This window comes from Lissotriton vulgaris, chromosome 2_1 (genome assembly GCF_964263255.1).
Source record: "Lissotriton vulgaris chromosome 2_1, aLisVul1.2, whole genome shotgun sequence".
In the NCBI taxonomy this organism is placed as follows: Eukaryota; Metazoa; Chordata; class Amphibia; order Caudata; family Salamandridae; genus Lissotriton; species Lissotriton vulgaris.
The window spans coordinates 950,135,396-950,157,847 of NC_141687.1; the positions used below are offsets into that span (position 1 = coordinate 950,135,396).

A 22,452-nucleotide genomic window follows, 5' to 3' on the forward strand; every position below is an offset into this window, starting at 1 on the left:
ACGGACAACTCCAGCCAAGCATGTCTTCTTAAGGTGGTGCCTGCACACATTTGTCTACTAGCTGTTCTCTGGCACAACCAGTGCATATTTTAGGCAAGTATTAGACGGTCTTGACCTCCTGAATGACCGCCTTTTTCTAATTTTACTGCTCTGGGAGATATAGTATTCATTTCACAATCTCCTCTCATTACTGGTGCCCATACCATTTGTTCAGTACATAAGAGTTGGCAATTAGCCACTGGGTGGCAACTGGCTTCTCTAGGTATTCTCCGTTATCTCCATCTTCGAACTCTTCCTTTATGGGTGCACTGGCTTATTTGTGTGCTGTGGTGATGAAGGAGAAATCTGCCCCCACGTTGACCTGGATGTAGGCTGGGTCCTTGAGAGTTTATACTTTTTTACCCTTCGATTATCTGCCTTGGCTGATGCGGTCTGCCTAAAGGCCTCTCACCCTGATCTAGGAGGTTATGAAGCATAGGAAGGAACAACCTTTTCCTCTGGGATGGCAGTGTCTTGAAGAAAACCATTTTGCCAGTTCCTCCTCCAATTGTACCCACCTGTGTCTTCTGCCCCTTCAACCTGGGTGTTGCACCCCATGATGTTGAGGGGCGTGAAGGTCTAGACTCTAGAAGTATGTGTCCACTGCTTTTTCAGGGAAGTCCATCTCCAAGTCTTGCCATACCTCCTCTGCTAGATGTGATGGCAATCAGGAAAACTACAAGGGACAATTCAGGACCCAATAAAAAGATCCATGCTGTAAAACTAGTTTAAAAATGACAAAATAATAAAAACAAAGATGTTAAGCAATGTAGTGAACCGGAACAAAGTTAAAGTGCCATTCACTATAATGGATGGTGGACAGCATGAGCAATTCAATCCATGGTAAAAACACTCAGCCATACTGTTAACAGACACTACGAAATAAGTTGAAAACAGACTATTTTACATAGGAAAGTCATTATATTTTTTATTTTTAAGACAAACACAAAATATCCCTGCAGGCTAAAAAACAAAATAGAAAAAAAACTTTATACAGCCAGCATTTTATCTTAGCAACGTGAAGCTGCTATGTTTGACTTTATACACAGAAGGGGATGGGAATAGAAAGTTGTACCTCGTATTGCTATAAACTATACATCCAAGTCAAGTTCAATAAAAAACTTAAAACATTACAACTAGCAAAAATCCAGAAACAAAAGAAATACATTGAATGTTGAATGAACAAATGCAAAATATTTTACTATGATCTGACCACAGATGCATCAATTGCTCACTACAGAAAGGTCACCAACATTTCAAAATAGCATGTGAATCTTTACTGGTGTTTCACAAGATTTTCCACGTAAGTGTGACCAAGAACAAAAGAGGCCCCTCCCCCCAAAGTTGAAAGTACAGATACAGTGCCCTTTGACTCCGCTTTCGAAAAATGAAAGTGGTGCTGCCACATGCCTTGGGCACTGGAACAATCACATCTATACACATTGGGTAGCAAAGTGGAGAGATCACGTATTAACACTGCATCTGGCTTGGAGCAGAGTGTCACCTCTACCCTCAGGAAGATTTGAGGTTGTGGAAAAAAACATTTTTATATGCTCCTTTGGATATACTCAATGTCCCAATACTTCACAAAAAAATAAAATTAAGAGGAGAATTTTTCGCCGCCTCAAACTTTGATGAACCAGTATCATTTAGCCATCTCCCACACAAAACATTTTCATAATATAAGTTATTGAAATTGTTTAACTTTTATTAAAGACCATATAGCAGAACTGGTTAAACCAAAGTACTTGTGAGTTTCAAGAGGAGGTCAGAAACTTTTGCCCCAGCTAGAACATCTCTCTGGTATTAGGGACTTAAAATGCTACATAGAGAATACACCACAAAACCGAATCACCAACAGGATTTATTTAAAATAAATCCACTAAAAGCTACAAAATGCACATCATCCCACTGATTGACACATGCAAGACCACCACCCAGACTCCTATGGCGTAGAGGAGGACGGGTGTTCAGATAGTTTCACGCTGAAAATATTTAAAAATAGACCATGTCCGTACAAATTCACAATAATATTGATAGAACATGAACTTTAGTAATACAAAGATAAATAACCAATGTAAGACCCCCTTATCTTAAAAAAATCTTAAATAAACATTTTAAATCTTACTCATTTTGGCTTTCCCAAAAGATAAAATTCCTAAAAGAAAAATTTTCAGAAAGCATTACTGTTAACTAGATGCTCCATAAACTGCACAGAATGAGGTCTGCCAACCAGGGAGACGCATGCATGCAAGGTCTTGGCACAATTTGCCAGCCTAAGAGTAATTCACATTGTATTACCCAGCTCTAACGCATTGAGATTTGTAGTCTATGCAGCAAGGTTCTCCCAGTCTAGGCATAACCCCAGAACTAAAAAAATAAAATAAAAAATAAAATAAAAAATAAAAAAAATAAAAAGAAAGGTGCACTGAAATTGCAATAAATTATTTCATCACAAGTACTGCAAGCTTGTCCCTCACCTGACCTCCCCGCCCTCCCCACTCTATGGGACAGCAGGCAAAGTTTTCACTTTATAAGTCTTCCCTTTGCATCCCTCCCTGAACAAATTAAGCAGCAATAAGGCCCAAAAGTAGCAAATTGTCTTTCAGACCGCCCGCTACAAAAGCCAGACATTTGCTTTATATGAAGTTAGATAAAATTAATGTGTTTGCTAAACAAACTGGGCGCCAGCCATTTTAGCATCTACAAAGATGTGATGTGTTTTTGAACACTCCGCTCTAGAAAGTTTATTTCCAATTGTACATGTTAAAATATTTAACAGCAACTACATCATAATTCTTTAGAAATGTAAACCTTTAACTATATACAAACTCCTTTACACATAAATCAAAAATGAAAAAGACCTCTTGAAGGACTGATTGAATGCACTACCCTTTGTCAAACATCAGATCTACTACAGCCTTCTAGCCAGCCGTAGCGGGCTATAGCGGCCATTAAAGGCCGGCTCCAGCGTTAAAGAGCAGAGCACTCAGCTCATCCAATATTGCCTGTACGCTACGGATATACCAATAAGCTTGAACGCCTAAAACCACAAAAGTGCAAAAGGATTTGTGGTGATGTAGCAGGGAGGAAGCAGCCTGTATGCGAATAATGCCATTACCACATGATTGAGCACAATGTAGCTTGCCCAGGGAGTTATGTAACAAATGCTGGTTCAAGTTCCCTGGCTACTTTGATGAAAAATAAAATATACTGAAAACTCAGGACAAGTTTCTAAGCACTATATCAGTAGCTGCAAGCTTCTACAAAAAATTTGCAAGAATCATTAAGACAGCCCTGGGTTCCAAGTTACTGACATTGCCATATGGTAATCAGAAAAGATTTGGCTGAAATCTGATTTCAACTTAGTCCCACAAAAAAAACAAATAAAACCACTATCTTGATGTGCAAGAGTTATTGCAAACACGGTGAACTGGAGATTGCTAGGGCTACACAGCAGCATAAGATGGGCGTTTAGTGGGTGAACAGGAAGTTCAATTTGGCAGCCAAGTCTTCAAGAAGCGAAGAACAGATGTTGTCCAAACTACGGCAGATCTACTTCCTGTAAGCAGTATCGTTCAATAAGAAAAGTTCCTTAGCAAGCTGCTCTTTACATATTCCACAGAAAGAAAAATCTTATTTGAATCCATCGCATAGTGCAATAATTGCTTTTGCAAATTGTATTTGCACCAGTACATGTCTGTTGAGACCACATGACACTGGTAAAACCTGACTAATTGCCAACACTGCCAAAGTTAAAACAATCATTAAAATATTTACAGTAGAAGTCGAAAATTTGCATCAAAAAGTCCGTGCCCCAACGTGACAGAATTTGTTCAAGACGGTGAGGTGGAGGAGCTGGTAAAACATATCAATATATTAAAAAAAAAAATCCGAGTACTTTTAAATTGCAGTTATCCAGGATGGTCGGCCTTTGCCTTTGAGGTAAAAAGTCAGTTCAAAGCTTGAGAACTTAAGTACTTAAAACAAAATCACAACACAAAATGGCTCAACTCTGTGCAGAAAAAAGTGTGACGTACTTTCAGTGCGACGGTCCATGAGTTTGCTGGTTTAGACACAGTCCAATATCAACTTGGCCCATATTTGAGCAGTAGATTTTCATATCGATATTCTCAGGACTGCAAGGTGGGCGGTGTGCCTTTGTTGGGTCACTAGTGCTTAAGCAAAATACATTGTGTGCTGGGTGTCGTGGTGAATCTGCACAGCCTTGGCAAGAGCTTGGGGATCCCGTCCATTGCTTTGGCCAGAAACGTGGCTGCCCTCTGCGCTGTAATAAAAACAAGCAACTACATATAAGTAACTGAACCTCCAATATGATAGAATTCAACAGCTATCAAAGTCAACAAAAACAGACAAGAACGTTTAATAATCAGCCCTCCTGTTTGCAAATACAAATTTAAAGAATAGGAGCAGTGTTTCTTACCAAACCGGCCCTGGCAAAGCCAATAGGTCGCACGTATCCGAGAAACTGGCATTGTCCGTGTTTTTTTAGCCATGCTGCACAGCAGCGCTGCGAAATATGGCTAAAGAAAAGAAAATTGCTATGACAAAGCAAATAGCTCTTGCATGCTATTTGGCTTTGTCAATGTTTTTTTAGCCATGTTGCCAGACAACACCGCTACTGTGCAACTGGCTAAGTCTCAGCGCTTTTTAGGCCTCGCGCCTAGCATTGCAGTCCGCAGCGCGAGACCCCATGTAGGGGTTTCTGAAAGCTGACCACACGCTCGTGCATGTGGTTTTGCTTTCTCGGCTGCAGTTGGTTTTAGTGTGCTTTAAAAAAAAAACGGCACACAATTGGGCAAAGGTGGCGCATGTCCCGCCTTTGCTCTGCCCATTCCCATTGGTGTCTATTTAGCGCAGCAGGAGCGGCACAGACAGCAGCCTCGCCCCTGCTCCTCAGTGGTGCGCACGCACCACTGGTTTTAGAAGTATTTCCTCCTCCCCCTTCTCGTTTTGCAAGCAGCTTCCTTCGAGGATCAGGCACCCTTGTGGTGGGAGGGGGCACTACAGGCTGTTTCATGGTAAGTGAAGAGACTAGGTATATTAATGCCGATAACTAATGACTGGGATGGGCTACTAGGTGAGGTGGGGTGTGGAGGGACGTCATTATGTATCCTTCTGAGGGACGCCAATGTGTTCCCTTATGCGCCGTTCGAGGTTCTAGGGTGCTAAGGTTCAGGCCTTCACTGCCCCCCCGTGCGAGAACTGCAGTTGTTACTCTACGGTTGGTCCCTTTCCTACCAGGGGCCATGTGTTTCTCTGTGTGATGTGAAGCTCGCTGCGCACGTGACTCCTACCATGAGGCTGTTTGCCCTGGTGTAACTAAGACCTTAATGCAGAGCGAGGACACCGCAGTCGCATCCAGCAGGGGAGGCCTTTCTGAGCACAAGCCTCACATGGACCTTCAGCATGTCACACTTAATCGCCGGCCCAGAGCACCCCAGGCGTGAATGGAGCACCCTCGGTCAGCCGCGATGCTTTAGCTGCATATTGCTGTGAGGCCGAGGTGGTGTCCCTGGCACCCCTGGAGGCAGTAAGGCCCTCGTCATGTGAGGGAGTAACATCCACCCTCCCTGCATGTGAGGAATGAACAGCGACGCCCTGGTCATGTGAGGCACCAACATCCACCCTCTCTGCATGTGAGGAATTAGCAACCACCCTCCCTGCATGTGAGGGACTAACAGCAACGCCCTCGGCATGTGAGACAGTAACATCTACCCTCTCTGCAGGTGAGGAACTTACAAATACCTTTGTCATGTGCGGCAACAACATCCATCCTGTGCATGTGAGGCACTAACAACAACACCCTCGTCACATGAAGCAGTAACAGCTCCATCTGCATGTGAGGCATTAACAGCAATGCTCTTGTCATGTGAGGCAGTGACAACCATCCTCCACTTGTGATGCTTCAAGTACAATGCTCATGTGAGGCCTCAAAAGCTCCTTCTGCATATGAGGCATTAACAGCAATGCTCTCATGTAACACCCACCCTCTGCATTTGATTCACTAATCTAGTGGCGTTGGTAGGGTTATCCTTGTCCGCTGCACCAGTTCCATCACTTCGGAGTACAAGGTAGGTCTTGACAAATGTGAGCAGATTAGAATTAGGGTCATTGTTTGAACTTCTCTAAGGATCAGTCGAAGGGCGTATGCAAATGTCCCCGACCAATATATCGCAGGGTATTCCCCTGCATATGGTGTAGGAAGCTGGCTCTGTATATAGTATACCAAAGTCAGGTATAGTGTACACAGAGTCTAGTGGAACCCCAAAGGTAGGCAGAGGTAAAGTTAGATAGCACCTTACTCTCTATCTGTGGTAGTGTGGTCGAGCATAAGGCTTTATGAAATAGCTGTAGTTCCCGAGGTATTAGTTAAACCTCGGTTTACCGGAACCACTTCCAGTATCGACTCAGAATTTAGGGATTCTCCTGAATTATCTACTTTTACGACGCTCACAATGGAAGCAACAATTAACCTGTTAAGATCTATTAAATCAGGCTCTCCTTTGGATTTATGTCCTCCCAAAAATGTTCATCTTTTTTCTGAGCCTGTTGCCTATTCTCGATCAAATATTTTCCACTGGCACTTTCCGCACCAGCTGGAAGTTGGCCTTGGTGCTCCCCATTTTAAAGAAACCAAATCTGGACCTTACTGATCCCAATAATTACCGTCCAATCCCTAGACTGCTGTTACCAGCAAAAATGGCTGAGAAAGCAATGAATAGTGTACTGTCTGAATACATTGAAAGAAATGATTTTTTAGATGACTCAGTTAGGGTTTCAAAAGCACCACAGCACCGAATAAGCATTGATCACAGCATCGGAAATGATTAGGCAAACGGTTGACGGAGGAGGCAGTGCAGCACTTGTGCTGCGTGACCTCTCGGCCGAGTTTGACACGGTGAACCATCAGAAGCTCTTGGAAGTTCTACGTCGTATTGGCATCAAAGAGAAGGCACTTACCCTACTTAACTCCTTTTTGTCAGACAGGGAACAATTTGTGGCGTTCGATAACCTTAGATCGCCCAATTTTACATTACCATGTTGGGTGCCACAGGGCTCTTCCCTGAGCCAGACCCTTTTTAAGAATTTTATTGCTCCATTGGCAAAGTTGACATGGTCTTTGGGCTTTTCGGCTGTTTCTTATGCAGACGAAACGCAGATTATCGTCTCTGTATCAGGATCCCCCACTGACACTTTGAAACAATTCCACGCTTGCCTTCGTCAGGTTGGGGGAATGGATGACATTGTTTGCAACTTAACTCTAGCAAGACAGATCTTACTGTTCGGTGCACATACTAACTTCTGGTCACCTGATATTGGTCCCTGGAATTTGGGCGAATACCGACGCCAGTGACCAAGGTTAAGAACCTGAGAGTCATTTTTGATTCCAAACTTGCATTCGGAAATCATGTAAACGAGGTTACCTCCTTCTCTTACTATATGTTAAAACTTCAACAAAAAATCTTTCCTTTCATTCTGGTTGAGCTTTGTAAACTAGTGGTCTCAGCGCTTGTCCTTTCTAGGGCAGACTACTGCAATGGGCTCTTTATCAACCTCCGGAAAAAATGTCTAACGAAATTGCAGGTTGTGCAGAATGTAGCCGCTAGGCTCTTGCTTAATATCCAAAGACACAGATCTGTGTCAAAGACACTCAAGGACCTACTTTGGTTGCCAATAAGCAAACATATTTAGTTAAAGGCTTTGTGTATTGTCTTTAAGACCACAGAGGGTATAGGACCAGGTTCTTTTAAAAATGGAACTTGTATACAGTAACTATTGAAGTAAATCTTATCCGTGCGGATCTCACTAAAACTAGCGAGAAGGTTAAGTCCTTCGATATTAAAACAGCGAGCTTGACAGATGATGTGGCATTACTACAGCAGGAGGTATGGGAGCTCAAGAGGGCCGGGGAACTCACGTGCCAGATGCTCGACGACCATGAAGGGAGAGTCCGAAGAAACAACGTCAGGATAGTTGGTGTTCCCGAAAAGGCTAAAGGCCCGGCCCCAGATTTATTAGTTGAAGATCTAGTCCTCACCCTCCTTCAACCCAAAGGGCTGAGTAATTTCTTTACTGTCGAAAGGGCGCATAGAGTCCCGGGTGGCAGGCCGCGGCCTGGGGCTCCTCCACATCCACTGATCGCGAGAATACTTAACTTCAGGGATCGAGACCCTATCCTGCAGTCCTCCAGGTCTGGAGGCCCTCTGAAGTTTGAGAACGCTAACCTTTCCTTTTTCCCAGTTTTTACCCAAGCGGTGCAAAGGCAGCCCAAGGGTTCCTAGGGATCAAAAGGAGGCTTAGAGACAAGGGTTTGAAGGATGCCATGATGTTCCCGGTCCGACTGCGGATTGAGCTTAATGGGAAAACGTGTTTTTTTGATAATCCTGACATTGCCTCGGACTGGTTGGATGCACATCTTGAGCCAGAGACTGAGAGACCCGGAACTGTAGAGGTTGGAGATGAGTTAGAGCAGGAATAGCGGGTGCCGCTTTTGAAAATGAACAAGAGGGTGTTCGGCAAGCGGGTTTCTCCAGAATGTCATGAGCTTCGCTACTTACGTGGGATTGGGGGCTAGGGGGTGGAGTCCTTAAGAGCTGTCTTCCTCCTCATTTCAATCTTTAGTTAGTCGGTTAGAGTTTGGGGCGACAGGCAAGTTGGGGTCAGACGTAAGCCAGGAGCAGGGGTGCAGGGTGGGGGGGTGGGGGACAGGAGGGCTGGAAATGTTTTTCTTTATGTATTGTTGCACTTGTTGGTGTGTGATCGTGGGGGAGGGGGGGGGGGGGGGGTTGCTATTATTTTTTGAACTCAGGTGATACCATTGTTGCGCTTTGCCTGTTGCATGGGTCCGGTGACGCAGAATAGTCGGGGGTCAAGGATGAGAGTGTTGAGCTGGAATGTGAATGGCTTGGGTGACCAGATCAAGAGGGGGGTGGTGAGTCAACTTATTAGGCGGCATTCCCGGGATGTGATTTCATTGCAAGAGACTCATTTAGTCGGGAATAGGTGTATGGCCCTCCACAAGGGAGGGTATAAATTGGTGGTGCACGCTGGATTTACTACCGGCTCTAGAGGTGTTGGTATCCTGGTTAAGAACTGGTTTCCTCTGTTGGTGCAAGCCACGTGGATTGACCAAAGGGGCAGATATGCCAGTGTTTCTGGACAGGTTGGGGGCCTGACTATTACCTTTCTATCTATTTATGTACCGCCTGGTCTTCAGACTGAGACCTTTCGGGATTTGAGTACTATATTTCTTACGCTGCCCCTTAGTGGTCTGGTCTTAGGTGGTGACTTTAACTCAGTAATTGAGGGGGAGATCGATCGAAGTCCACCCCGGGCGCTCAGACAGACACAGAACTGGCTCTCAGAATGTCTTCACACACTGGGGCTGGTGGACAGTTGGCAAATAAGTAATCCGACATCGACGCACTACACCCATGTCTCGGCTGCTCACGGCAGCCTGTTAGGCTGGACTATTTGCTGCTTCCTGTGGCGATGGCGTCCATGATCCAGGAAGTGAGATCTTGGTCGGGGAGTTTCTGACCACTGCCTGTAATGGCTTTGCCTCGCTCTTGAAATTCCGGACGAAGGGTAGAGTGGCTCCCATTGGCGCCTGCTAGTTAAAAGAGCTATTAAGAAGGAGATTCTCCAAATGTCAGATCGTTATTTTATGGAGAACATTGGGTCAGTAGATTCTGCGCAGTCCCTCTGGGAAGCATACAAAAAGGTTGCTAGAGGTGAAGTACTGTCCTTGGTGTCAGGGAAGAAGAGGGCAGCCATGCGGAGGAGACAGAGGCGGAAGTCATACTCCTGGAAGGGGAAGTGGCTAGGTCACACACACAGGCTGGGCTCCATGTGTTGCAACTCCGGGAGGAGTATAAAAATCTTGTTAGGAATAGAGCGGTGGCTCAGCACAAAGCCGTCCAGAGCCGTATTTACGAACACGGCGACAAAGCAGGTAAATGGATCGCATGGCTCGAACACAGGGAACGCGCATCTAGGTTGGTACCTGAACTGGAATCACAGAGCCGCAGACTGTGGCAGATGAGTTCTCAGATTACTACCGGAAGGTCTATACGGTCTATGGTGACTCCACGGAAATGGATAATGCCGAAATGATTAAGGATATAGTCATGCCACATCTGTCGGAGAAAGACAGTAGATATTTTGATTCCGCATTGTCAGACGAGGAAGTAGCCCAAGCAATTAGGCAGATATGGTTGGGTAAAGCGACAGGCCCCAATGGGATACCTATTGAGTTGTTTAAGTTGAACGCTAATAAACTTGCTCCCTACATCCGTGCCATGTTCATGGAATGCAAAGAGAAGGGGAACTCCCCTATGATCAACGGGTGGCCAATATAGTGGTCATACACAAAGCAGGCAAGCCTCCGACACAATATTCCCCCTATAGGCCCATATCGCTGCTTAACGCGGAACCCAACATATTTGCGAAACTCCTGGCCACTAGGTTGATCAAAGTGATTACAACCCTGATCAATCCGGAATTTATGCTGCGCCGTAGTACGGCGCTAAATGTGCAAAGGCTACACGGAGTCCTCGGAGGCTCCTCAAAAATCCATGAGCCAACAGTGCTGGTATCCCTTGATGCCACAATGGCCTTTGATAGGGTGGAGTGGAGGTATCTTTTTGCAGTGTTGGCTAAACTGGGCTTCGGAGATGAATTTATCGGTTGGGTACGCTTGCTGTATGCAAACCCCCTGGCTAGAGTAGTCTTCAACAACTGCAAGTCCAGTGACTTTCTGTTAGGGAAGGGCACCAGACAGGGGTGCCCACTGTCTCCACTGCTCTTCGCGCTCGCCATGGAGCCATTGGCTGCCTGGGTTAGATGGGATAGATCGATACAGGGTTTGCGGTGGACGCCTGATTGGGAAGACAAGATCTCCCTGTATGCAGAAAACGGTCTGCTTTAGCTCACTAACCCCAGGGATTCCTTCCGCAACTTCCTTGATTTACTTGTTGTTTTTGGCAGGTATTCTGGGTTGGCCATCAATTGGGCGAAATCGGTACTCTGTGTTGGTGGGAGACCCACCGGTGATCCCCACGACGTGCCCTATTCATATCGAGCGGTAAGGTTCAAATACCTTGGTATATATATATATCACTCTGGATCCGAAGTTGCAATATGATAATAATCTGGCTTCCCCACTGAGTAGATGCAGGAAAGATGTGGAGCGCTGAAAAGGCTCTTCCACTCTCCCTGCTTGGGAGGTCCGTCCTCTTTAAGATGATGGCTTCGGTTCTTGTATGCCTTGCAAAACTCGATGGACCCGGTGCCGGCCGCATACTTCAGAGAGATAGAGGCTCTTCAGAGACAGCTCCTATGGGAAGATGGAGCCCAAATCGCCTTCAATAAACAGACCCTTCAGTGGTATGATGGCGGGACTGTACTTCCAGATTTGTGGAAGTACTATTGGGCCTCACATCTGGCCGCAGTGAACCATATTGTCTACGGACTCCCTGGACATCCAGGATATGCTATGGACCGGGGTCAGGCCCCGGGTGGGATGTTTGATCGAGCTTTGTACGCTAGGCCCGGGAAGTTTCCCTTGACTGGACCGACCACACACGCGATACAGGTGTGGCACATAGCCAACAGGTGTCTTGGGTGGGAGGGCAGATTGACACTCAACCCCCCTCCTAAATTCCGAGAGGTTGGGCAGTTTGTGGAGGACTAAGGGATTCAATAGGAGGGACCTTTTCGGGATACCCAGATTAAAGCTGTGTAGGGAAAGACTCCATACTCCCGTTTGAATCCCTTGCAAAGCAGTATAGTTTACACCAAAACAAGTACTTTCGTTATCTGCAGGTTAGACATGCCTTTACCACACATGTTCCTAAGGACGCGGGGCTTCCGGAGGCATCTGCTCTTGAGGACTGTGTGTTGGATGGTCATATTCCAGAGCAGACCATCTCTTTGATCTATAGGAAATTAATTAACAACTCAGGGGACCCATTGGTGCAGCTTTGGGCTCGGTGGAGTGCAGATGGGTTAGAACTTGACGATGAGGATTGGACGGAGGCGGTGTCGTCCCCTAAGGTAGTTGCTATCCAGATATGGCTCCAATTGGTACAGTTAAAGATACTGCATAGATCCTACATAACGGGGCCTCGTCTGGTGCGAATGGGAAGAGCTGAGAGTGGTGGAGTTTGTAGAAGAGGTTGTGGTGAAGTGGGTACATTGATATATATCCTTTGGCATTGTGATGCAATCCAGATGAATTGGACAAAAGTCCACGAGGAGTTGAGACGTTCTGGGTGAGGAGGTGTGACCGGAGAGGTCTGCTGAATGTGTGGGAGCCAACCAACTTGAGTGCGTACCAGAAACAATGGGTGAGACTGGCCTATATGGTGGTCAAACGTAATATCGCTCAAATCTGGGGGGCCAGTCAGTCGCCCAGAATTAATAAATGGGCGGAAGATCTTGATTGGTGCATGTTCCGGGAGAGATCTGTGTATGTGGCTATGGGTTGCCTGCAAAAGTGGGGGAAGGTTTGGGGAGCGTGGAATAGCCACAGAGGAGAAATTTGTGAGCCACCCGTGACGAGATTAGGCTTAGGAACACAGGAATCCCCTTGACCCTATACTGATTGTTGCTATTTGATTCTGTGTTGTGTCGATTTGAATCCATGCTTTGAAACAGACTGAATTCACCTGAGAGTGGAGTTCTTTTTGTCAGATCTTGTTTTTCTTTTTGTTCAATAAAAAGAATAAAAAAAAATAATAAAATAAAAATGGAACTCGATACCCTACATCCCAGCACACAATCTTCGTTCATCCTCTGCACATGATCTTATTGTTCCCAGGGTGAAAACATATTCCATGGGGGGGGGGGGAGGGTGGGGGGGGGGGGGGGGGAGCTTTGTGAACATATTCCATGGGGGGGAGGGTGGGGGGGGAGCTTTGTGTTATGCACAACTAAATTGTGGAATTCTCTACCTATAAAACTGAAACGGGAGACATCCGTTAGCCTTCAGAAAAGCGGTAAAGACCTGGTTGTTTATTTATTAAAGCACCTGTGAACACTTCAGTCAAAATTTGGTTTCAATGAGTAAGCGCCTTGACACCTTAGGGCAGGGGTACTTATAGTACGGCCCGCGGGCCGTCAGCGGCCCGGCAAGCCTTTCTTGGCGGCCCGCGGACCTTAGAGACCAGTTTAAAAAAAAATAATAATTAAAGTGCGTCAGTAAACACTGCCGGTTGCAGCAGCCTGGACTCGGAGAGGCTCAACTCTATGGGGGCTGGGGAATTCCAGCCATTAAGTGGAGCTGCAGGGCCGAAGAGATGAAACAGAACAAAGCCTCATTAACACATTAATGGTCTTTTAAAGACCCGTGAAGTGCTCGGGTGCGGCTGTGTGCGCACCAGGCAAGCTGTCTCATCCCGGGCTGCCACACAAAGGAGGGGGGGGGCCTTGAACTCCATGGGTAATAGAAGCTGAGGCAGGATGATGATGTATTTTCCGCGTGCTGGGAAAAAAACCTGTGTAGGCATATTCGTGGTATGAGAAGCTGTGCAAAATACCATTGCTTCTTACGTGTGTTTATGAAGAATGAAAGGAATTTGTGAGATCATTTTGGAACAATTCTTTTCGGAAACAAGGATTATTAATACATACATTGTTGTATCGTCACGTATGCTGTCTGCACTGTAACAATCTTTTTCTTGCATAAGCAATCTTTCTGCCCTATTTACATGCTGCGCCCAGCGTCTAATGGTCAAAGACTCCAAAAACACACATGCAGGAAGTCTCATCCTGGAGGAAGAAGTTCAAGAACTATTTGGATATTATTTTCGGATGACAAATTTTTCTCAATCATGAATTCTGAGATATTTACTAAGGACTATCTCTAATGTGTCAACATCTTAAGAATTATTACTCAGTATGAACAGTGTGTTGAACATCAAAAGGGAGGGCGGGGTACATAGATTTTATTGCCTGGCGAGAGTTTTGATTGATGTAATAGGTGAAAAAAACGGCTTTTGAAAATGTTGAGGGTATACCTTATGTCCATATTGTCAGGGCCGGTCCTAGAACTTTTGGGGCCCCAGGCGAAATGGTAGATGTGAGGCCCCTCTAATTTGCATGTATCACATCACAAGAAGTGACCACAGAAAGTGACATTGCGGGACTATTGATCTTATTTGGCATCACGGAAGAGACCTAACGTGGATATCAGTAACAATGACAAAAAGATAAATATACAAATGAAATAAGTCCATATATTTTCAAACTGTATTAAATGGATTACATTTGCCACATGGGATGGAAAAGCTAGTTCCAGGTCTTAGAAAGATGGATGTTTTTTCACTCAATGTTAACTGATTGTTTCCAGATGAGTGCTTCATAGAAATTCCAGTTCTGTCTCATAAAGGGGGGAGATCCTGTTGAGGTAATGAGGGGCGGGATCATTCAAAATATAAAATTACACAAAAGCAAACCTCGCACATTTCTAAAGTCTCCCTTACCATTTTGTATTATGCTGCCACCTTAGGATGACATTAATACTAAGTAATTTCTTTTAACGTAAATCTTCTCACCAGTATACCACACGCACATGCTAAGAGTCGTAGGACAATCTTTTTTGTGTGTGGGCTCTTTACTTGCCAGAATTATGTTGAGTGCAAAAACACAACACATATAATACAAAATTACAAGACACCATTGCGAACAAATTAAGATTGTACATAAATAAAAAAAGACCTAGAACAACCGAAACCACTGCTAAATCATACATTGACTTGAAGGTATGCTGCAGATTTAAGTTTTTTTTTTTTAAACAACGTTTTTGATTTGGTGTTAGAAATGCAAGCAATATGTGCACTTTGTGATCTGCATGGTACATGTTCTTTACAGCAGGCACATTAATACTCTGCTCTACCTTTCCATGAGTCAAAACTTCCACTAGACTAAACTTCGATCTCTTTCAAGGAGGAACATTAATCACTGGAGTTATCATGACATTTTTATTGTTGCTGAAAATTGCTGGAGGCCAGGAAGGAGGCAGCAATGCTTTTAAAAACATAATATACTTGCAAAGATGACGCCCCCACCCGAAGTGAGCGTTCAGTGCGATGTCACCGGTCCCACCGCCCTAGAGCCTCCCTGCTCAAGGGTCCTGTGACCTCAATGACCGGGTCCCTGACCATCTAGGGCATGGGAACTCACAAACTTTCTCGGGGGGGGGGGGGGGGGGGAGGGGGGGGAGGGGCAAATTTACAGTGTGGTTTTTGGCCGAGGGCCGCACCGGTGGGGGCGGGGTCAGTGTCTCTCTCCCTCCTTGTCTCTCTCCCTCCTTGTCTCTCTCCCTCCTTGTCTCTCTCCCTCCTTGTCTCTCTCCCTCCTTGTCTGTCTCCCTCCTTGTCTGTCTCCCTCCTTGTCTGTCTCCCTCCTTGTCTGTCTCCCTCCTTGTCTGTCTCCCTCCTTGTCTGTCTCCCTCCTTATCTGTCTCTCTCCCTCTGTCTCTCTCCCTCTGTCTCTCTCCCTCTGTCTCTCTCCCTCTGTCTCTATCCCTCTGTCTCTATCCCTCTGTCTCTATCCCTCTGTCTCTATCCCTCTGTCTCTATCCCTCTGTCTCTATCCCTCTGTCTCTATCCCTCTGTCTCTATCCCTCTGTCACCCTGCCTCTGTCACCCTGCCTCTGTCACCCTGCCTCTGTCACCCTGCCTCTGCCCCCATCTCATAAAAACAAAAGTAGCGCTTCACTGGCAAACTCTTTAAAGTGGCGCTAATGTGCTTTGGGTTTGAATAAAATCAATGTTGCCACTTTTTACGATCCACACTGTCTTGCTTTAGTTATTTTTCAATTTTAACCTTTTATTTCTGTCCGTCCCGGGAGCACATTTAAAGTGAAAAATGTCAGAAAAAGACCTTTCCAGCAAGCATGTTTTTTTCTGGTGGGGGGACAAAGAAAGGAAAGAGAGAGTAATGGCTACAGGGCACAAGGACGGGGGCCCCACACCTGGATCTTGCTCTAGTGCCTAGAGGCCCAGGGAAAGGGGGCCCCCTCCCCTGGGCCTCCGAGCAGTGAAGAAGCATTTCGTAACTCCGTGACAGTTCTACATACATTTTTAATGCACATTCCCATAAAAAAAATAGGGGATACAAAAGTAAACACGAGCCAGTTGATCTGGCTGCTCCCTCCTCCCCTTACCCACCTCTCCTTACATGTGTCTGGCTGGTTCCGCTAACAAAGGGGGCATTCTGTCACCTAGCAACAAAATGCAGAAAGTCAATGGCCGGTACTTAGCAGAGGTGTTGCCTTCCCCCTGACACTGTGAGCACACATAATTGCTGGCCCAGTTGCGGTGCAGTCCCTACTTTGTTTGTCCCTCCCCCCTCCCCAACCCTGTGCTCCCAGGAATGCCATCACACCCCGCCAGCAAGGTCAAGACACCTCGCATTTGTAATTTCATTGCGTGGGGCAGGGGGCCCTGGAGGTTAACTGTGAAAGCGTGCCCTTTCACAGTGAAGCAGGGGGCTCCCTGAGCGCGAGGCCCTGGGCAGCTGCCCACACTGCCCATGCCTAGCGCCGGCCCTGCATATTGTTGTATAGTTCCACCAGTGCATGATGGGTTAGGTAGTTTTTTGGGACGAACATGTTAATCGTGGGCTAACATCATTGGCTTAACGAAAGGGGTGGAGTTATGATGTTCACATTTAAAGAGGGGAAAATCAGAGTTAATCAACTACGCGTCGTTTTGTTGAGAGTTGAGAGATGAACCAGTGTGTCTTTAATAATGTGCTGCAGATTTTGGGAAGGCTGGGGAAGGTGGTTCGATGTGTGCAGCAAAGAGCTCTTGCTTTTCGTGATATTTCTAATAGAATGATTACACCTCGCCTAGACAGAGATATGGAGAGACTGAGATGGAGAGAGAGAGGGAGAGAGTCAGGGGAGGGCGAGGGAGGGAAAGTCAGGAGAGGGTGAGGGAGAGAAAAAGAGGGAGGAAGGGAGAGTCAGGGGAGGGCGAGGGAAAGAGAGGGAGGGTCAGGGGAGGGTAAGTAAGTAAGTAATGAAAATGTATATCGCGCAACTTAGCCCAAGGGTATCAAGGCGCCAGAGGGTGAGGGAGGGAAAGAGTCAGGGGAGGGCGAGGGAAGAAGAGGGGGAGAGAGAGAGAGTCAGGGGAGGGAAAGAGAGGGAGAGTCAGGGGAGGGTGAGGGAGGGAAAGTCAGGGGAGGGTGAGGGAGGGAAAGTCAGGGGAGGGTGAGGGAGGAAGAGGGGGGGGGAGGGGGAGAGAGAGAGAGTGTGTCAGGGGAGGGAGAGAGGGAGAGTCAGGGGAGGGTGAGGGAGGAAAAGTCAGGGGAGGGCGAGGGAGGCAGAAAGAGGGAGAGTCAGGGGAGGGCGAGGGAAAGAGTCAGGGGAGGTCGGGGGAGGGAGAGTCAGGGGAGGGCGAGGGAGGGAAAGTCAGGGGAGGGCGAGGGAGGGAGAGAGTCATGGGAGGGCGAGGGAGGGAAAGTCATGGGAGGGTGAGGGAGAGAGGGAGGGAGAGAGTCAGGGGAAGGAGAGAGAGGGAGGGAGAGTTAGGGGTGGGCGAGGGAGGGAGAGATAGAGGGAGGGAGAGTGTCAGGGAAGGGCGAGGCAGAGAGAGAGTATGGGGAAGGTGAGAGAGCGAGAGGGAGAGTGAGGGCGAGGGAGGAGAGAGAGGGAGAGTCAGGGTAGGGAGGGAGAAGGAGAGCCGGGGGGCGAGGGAGGGGAGGGCGAGGGAGGGAGAGAGTCAGGGGAGGGAGAGAGTCAGGGGAGGGTGAGTGAGGGAGAGAGAGGGAGGGTGAGGGAGGGAGAGGGAGGGAGAGTCAGGGTAGCGAGAGAGAGAGGGAGAGTCAGGGGAGTGAGAGAGGGAGAGTCAGGGGAGTGAGAGAGGGAGAGTCAGGGGGGGCGAGGGAGGGAGAGAGAGGGAGAGTCAGTGGGGAGGGAGGGAGAGGGAGAGTCAGTGGGGAGGGAGGGAGAGGGAGAGTCAGTGGGGAGGGAGGGAGAGGGAGAGTCAGTGGAGGGGAAGGGAGAGGGAGGGAGGGAGACAGACAGACAGGGAGGGAGACAGATGGAGGGAGGGGGAGGGAGAGGGAGAGAGAAAGGAAGAGAGACAGAGCGAGAGGGAGGGGGAGACAGAGAGGGAAGGAGATAGCGAGAGCGGGAGACAGAGGGAGGGAGACAGAGGGAGGGAGTGAGGGAGAGGGAGGGAGGGAGACAGAGGGAGACAGAGGGAGGGAGGGAGACAGGGAGAGACGGAGATAGGGGGAGGAAGAGGGAGGCAGCGGGGGATGGGGACAGAGGGATGGAGACAGGGTGAGAGGGAGGAGACAGAGGGAGAGAGGGAGGAGACAGAGGGAGAGAGGGAGAGAAAGAGAGGGAGGGAGAGAAAGAGGGAGGGAGAGAAAGAGGGAGGGAGAGAAAGAGGGAGGGAGAGAAAGAGGGAGGGAGAGAAAGAGGGAGGGAGAGAAAGAGGGAGGGAGAGAAAGAGGGAGGGAGAGAAAGAGGGAGGGAGAGAAAGAGGGAGGGAGAGAAAGAGGGAGGGAGAGAAAGAGAGGGAGACAGAGGGCGAGAAAGAGGGAGGGAGATAAAGAGAGGGAGGGAGATAAAGAGGGAGGGAGATAAAGAGGGAGGGAGATAAAGAGGGAGGGAGATAAAGAGGGAGGGAGATAAAGAGGGAGGGAGATAAAGAGGGAGGGAGATAAAGAGGGAGGGAGATAAAGAGAGGGAGGGAGATAAAGAGAGGGAGGGAGAGAAAGAGAGGGAGGTAGAGAAAGAGAGGGAGGGAGAGAAAGAGAGGGAGGGAGAGAAAGAGAGGGAGGGAGGCAGACAGAGAGGGATGGAGAGAGAAAGAGAGGGGGGAGAAAGGGAGAGAAAGAGGGGGGAGAGCAAGAGAGGGAGGGAGGGAGAGAGACAGAGGGAGGGAGGGAGGGAGACAGAGGGAGGAAGAGATAGAGAGGGAGGGAGACCAAACTACCAAGCCAATTCTTTTACTGGAAAGGAAACAATCTTCCGGGGACCGGTTTCTGGAAGCTGGTTTCCTTCCCAGTATAAGAATTGGCTTGGTAGTTTGGTCTGCCCTGTTCCCATGATGCGCTGGGCCAGGGACAGACTAATTTGCATTCAGCCAGGTTCTGAGCTGGGATGGTGCAGTGAGCTAAAAAACGGTGATGGATCAAGCCCTGATCTGTTGATTGGGTATGAGTGTTCTGTTTAATTCAGATACTCTGTCCATCACCACCCCCTTTTCTGAATCGTTTTGTCCACCATAAGCGTGGAAGGGTATACTCAGATGCGAGTCCCTTGCTCATTGCACCATCAGGATTCAAGCAAGCCGGGCCGAAGACGGCTGTAATGCCAGAAACCAGTCCCCGGAAGCTTGTTTCCTTCCCAGTATAAGAATTGGCTTGGTAGTTTGGTCTGCCCTGTTCCCATGATGCACCGGGCCAGGGACAGACTAATTTGCATGTAGCCAGGTTCTGAGCTGGGATGGTGCAGTGAGCTAAAAAACGGTGATGGATCAAGCCCGGATCTGTTGACTGGGTATGAGTGTTCTGTTTAATTCAGATACTCTGTCCATCACCACCCCCTTTTCTGAATCGTTGAGGCAATGAGTCAGCTCGCACTTATACCTTGATGTTTAAAGGGTCTTTAGAGGTGTGTTTAAATTTTCTCTCAGATCTTGGTGTTCTAGCCTTGCAAACAGCAGGCTCCTTGAATGCCTCTTTCCCCTGGTCTAAGACACTATGTAGCATTGGTAGGTATTGGTTCCTAGCTTGTGTAGGCATCAAAGTCTCCAATAAGAAACAGGATTGAGGTTTTTCTTCCTCTAGCTGAAACCCATATGTTTCTGCCGCCTTCTCTATCACCTGGTTATACATCCCAATGTCATCTGGGGGTGATTGCCTCGAAGGATATGATTCTAAAGACTTTGGGCGATTCGGCGTTGAGGTCTTGCCACTGGAACTCTTGAGTCTCCGACTTTGACGACTCTGCGTATGTTCGTCCTGTTTGACATCTTCCCCGAAGAAGTAGGAACCTTACTCTTCAATCATTTCTGGGGTTCTTGGTGGTATGGTTTCTTTGGCAACCCCTTGAGTTTTGGTTTCTCTTGTTTTCGGAGGTATCCTGAATTGCTTCAAGCTTTCGTCAGTCTTTTTTTCTTTTAAAGATATTCGCCATTTCTGCTTCAAGCCTTTTTTTCCACTGAATCTCTGCCTTGTGTGTTCCGGCGCCTAGATGGTTTGCTTTCCGTTTTTTGACTGACACTGAGGCGGTCGCAGACGTTTGCTTCGGTCTCTTTTTTCAATGCATAGGCGTCCTTATCCAGACTGCCCTTCAACGTCTTGGTTTTTTTGAGGACCTTTGCCGCTTCGGAGTCCTTATCCAAGAATCCTACAGTCGGTTTTTGTTTGGATGCAGCTACGGTCGCCAAATGCTTCGACGCCGAGGATCCTTTTTTTGTTTGAGTCCGATTCAACACTCTTCTGGTTTTTGAGGTCGACTCCACTTACCTCCTTTGAAGTCTTCCTCTCTACTTCCACGACCAAAACTTCTGTTTCCTCGTCGCCTTCTGGACCTTTGGCGACGTTGTCTTCCTCCTCACTGGAGGGGCCCAGGTCTCGCAGCGATGGCAGTGGTCCTTAGCCCTGCATGTTCCTCGCTGCCTTTATCTTACCCTCAACGTCTTCAGGGTGAAGTCGGAGAAGGCATTACAGTCGTCGCTTCGATGGTCCAGCAGCTGGCACAGGTTACAGACCGGGTGCTGATACTTTTGAGCGTATTTGTGGTGGCAGTTCTTACAAAACTTGAATGGCGTTGAGTCCATTACCGTGCCCAGGGAGCCCCCTGCATGCACATTACCCGGTCGTTGATGAAGTTCTATATTTCTTCTCTTCGTCGTACTGTGGTCGTCGTAGATTGATGAAAATGGAAGGCTCCGCTCAACCAGTTTCACAACTATTATTTTCATTTTTTCCACGATTCTTCTCTCCAATCTCAGGAGCTTCTCTGTATCGACCCAGACCCAATGGTGGAAAAAAAAATCTGAAGATGGCTACCAAAGGTGGGGCTCCCGGAGGAAGTCCGTCAACATCACAGAAGGGCACAAAATGGTACTAAGTCATGTACGCCCACCAACAAAAAAGAAAAAAAAAAGGGGAATACTACAACTCTGGACCCAACCACTTGATGGCAGAATAATGTACAGCATAGTGAATTCAGAAACGATTCACACTGCAAAACTAACGGAGGGTCTTGACTAGGTTTCTCAGAAGGCACCCTGCCAGAGTCTTGACCCTTTACAGCGTTCCCAGTACTTCTGGAACAATATTTGCTTCATCGCTGCATTTGTCATGGCCATGGTTTGTTGGTGATCTTGTTGACCACTTACTCTGCTTCAAGAGGAGGGAATAGTTTTCTCTGATGATCCACTTCTGTGGAGCAGTTATCGAGTATTTGCATTCCAAACCTATTTGTGTTGACACGCCTGGTCAGCACTGCAGCTCCCTTCAGCACCCCGGACTCCCAGGTTCACCTCAGGACCAGAGACTCCCAAGCAAGGTAAAGCTGTTCTGCTTGGTGATCTCTGGTCCTAGGTCCTTTCCAAGCATAACCTCCAAGGGGCTCCTCTGAACTTAGCCTGCAAGTGACAGAGTGACAAAAGTGTATTTTTGACAGCTTCCACGACTCCCCGTTCAGAAGAAAGGACAGCCAAGTCATCTCTGCACCTGGACTTCCCGGGCATGGTAAAATTGTTTTAACTGCTGAAGCTTGGTCTGTGGACCTACTGGAACTTAACTCCAAGTAGGTTCAGTTAAACTCAACCGCAAGTGACAGAGTGCTACCTGAGATTTTCTTCATTGACCACAATGGTAAAGTTTAACAGCTCTGCAAATTACGGATTTTCTGAACACTTTAAAATGGATAACTTTGGTTATTCGCCTTGTATGGATTTCATTTTGTGATCTACGTTTATATAAAAATAAGCTGATTTTCTAGATTGGTGTCAGATTTCATTCAAGTTCTGTCAATTACTTATCGTCCATGTTGGTATTCTGAAATGCTTAACATATGAACCTCAATGCAAGCCTGACTGCTCTTTACCACTCTACCAGTACCGAGCTAAGTACTGCTAATGTGAATCTGAGATCCACTTTTGGGTATGGTGTTAATAGTGCAGGGTAAGGCTCCCCAGCTATACCACATGCTTTTTCCACCTCGCTGCAGTATGGGTTCTGTTTAGCAAAACTGAAGGACACCTGGTACAGATATGTTCAGGTGTGGCAGAGCACCAGGGATGTTTTAAGGCACGGGGCGCTACACATGACGTACAGTCAGGTCTGGTGGGAGTGGCGGTATATCTGGCTGGGTGTTGTGTTGGCTGGCAGTATGATTGGTCGAGG

At 47.3% G+C, this 22,452-nt stretch overlaps 1 protein-coding gene across 2 annotated transcripts in view; it reads right to left on the minus strand.

Annotated features, from left to right (window-relative positions):
• Window positions 1-940: 940 nt before the first annotated feature.
• AGO4 (argonaute RISC component 4) overlaps window positions 941-22,452 on the minus strand; it is a 464,331-nt gene continuing 442,819 nt past the window's right edge. For both annotated transcript variants that reach the window (XM_086956500.1, XM_086956502.1), the window contains exon 18: window positions 941-4,327. In XM_086956500.1, the coding sequence (XP_086812626.1) occupies window positions 4,219-4,327 (109 nt within the window). In that variant the 3' untranslated portion in view covers window positions 941-4,218. The remainder of the gene's footprint in view (window positions 4,328-22,452) is intronic.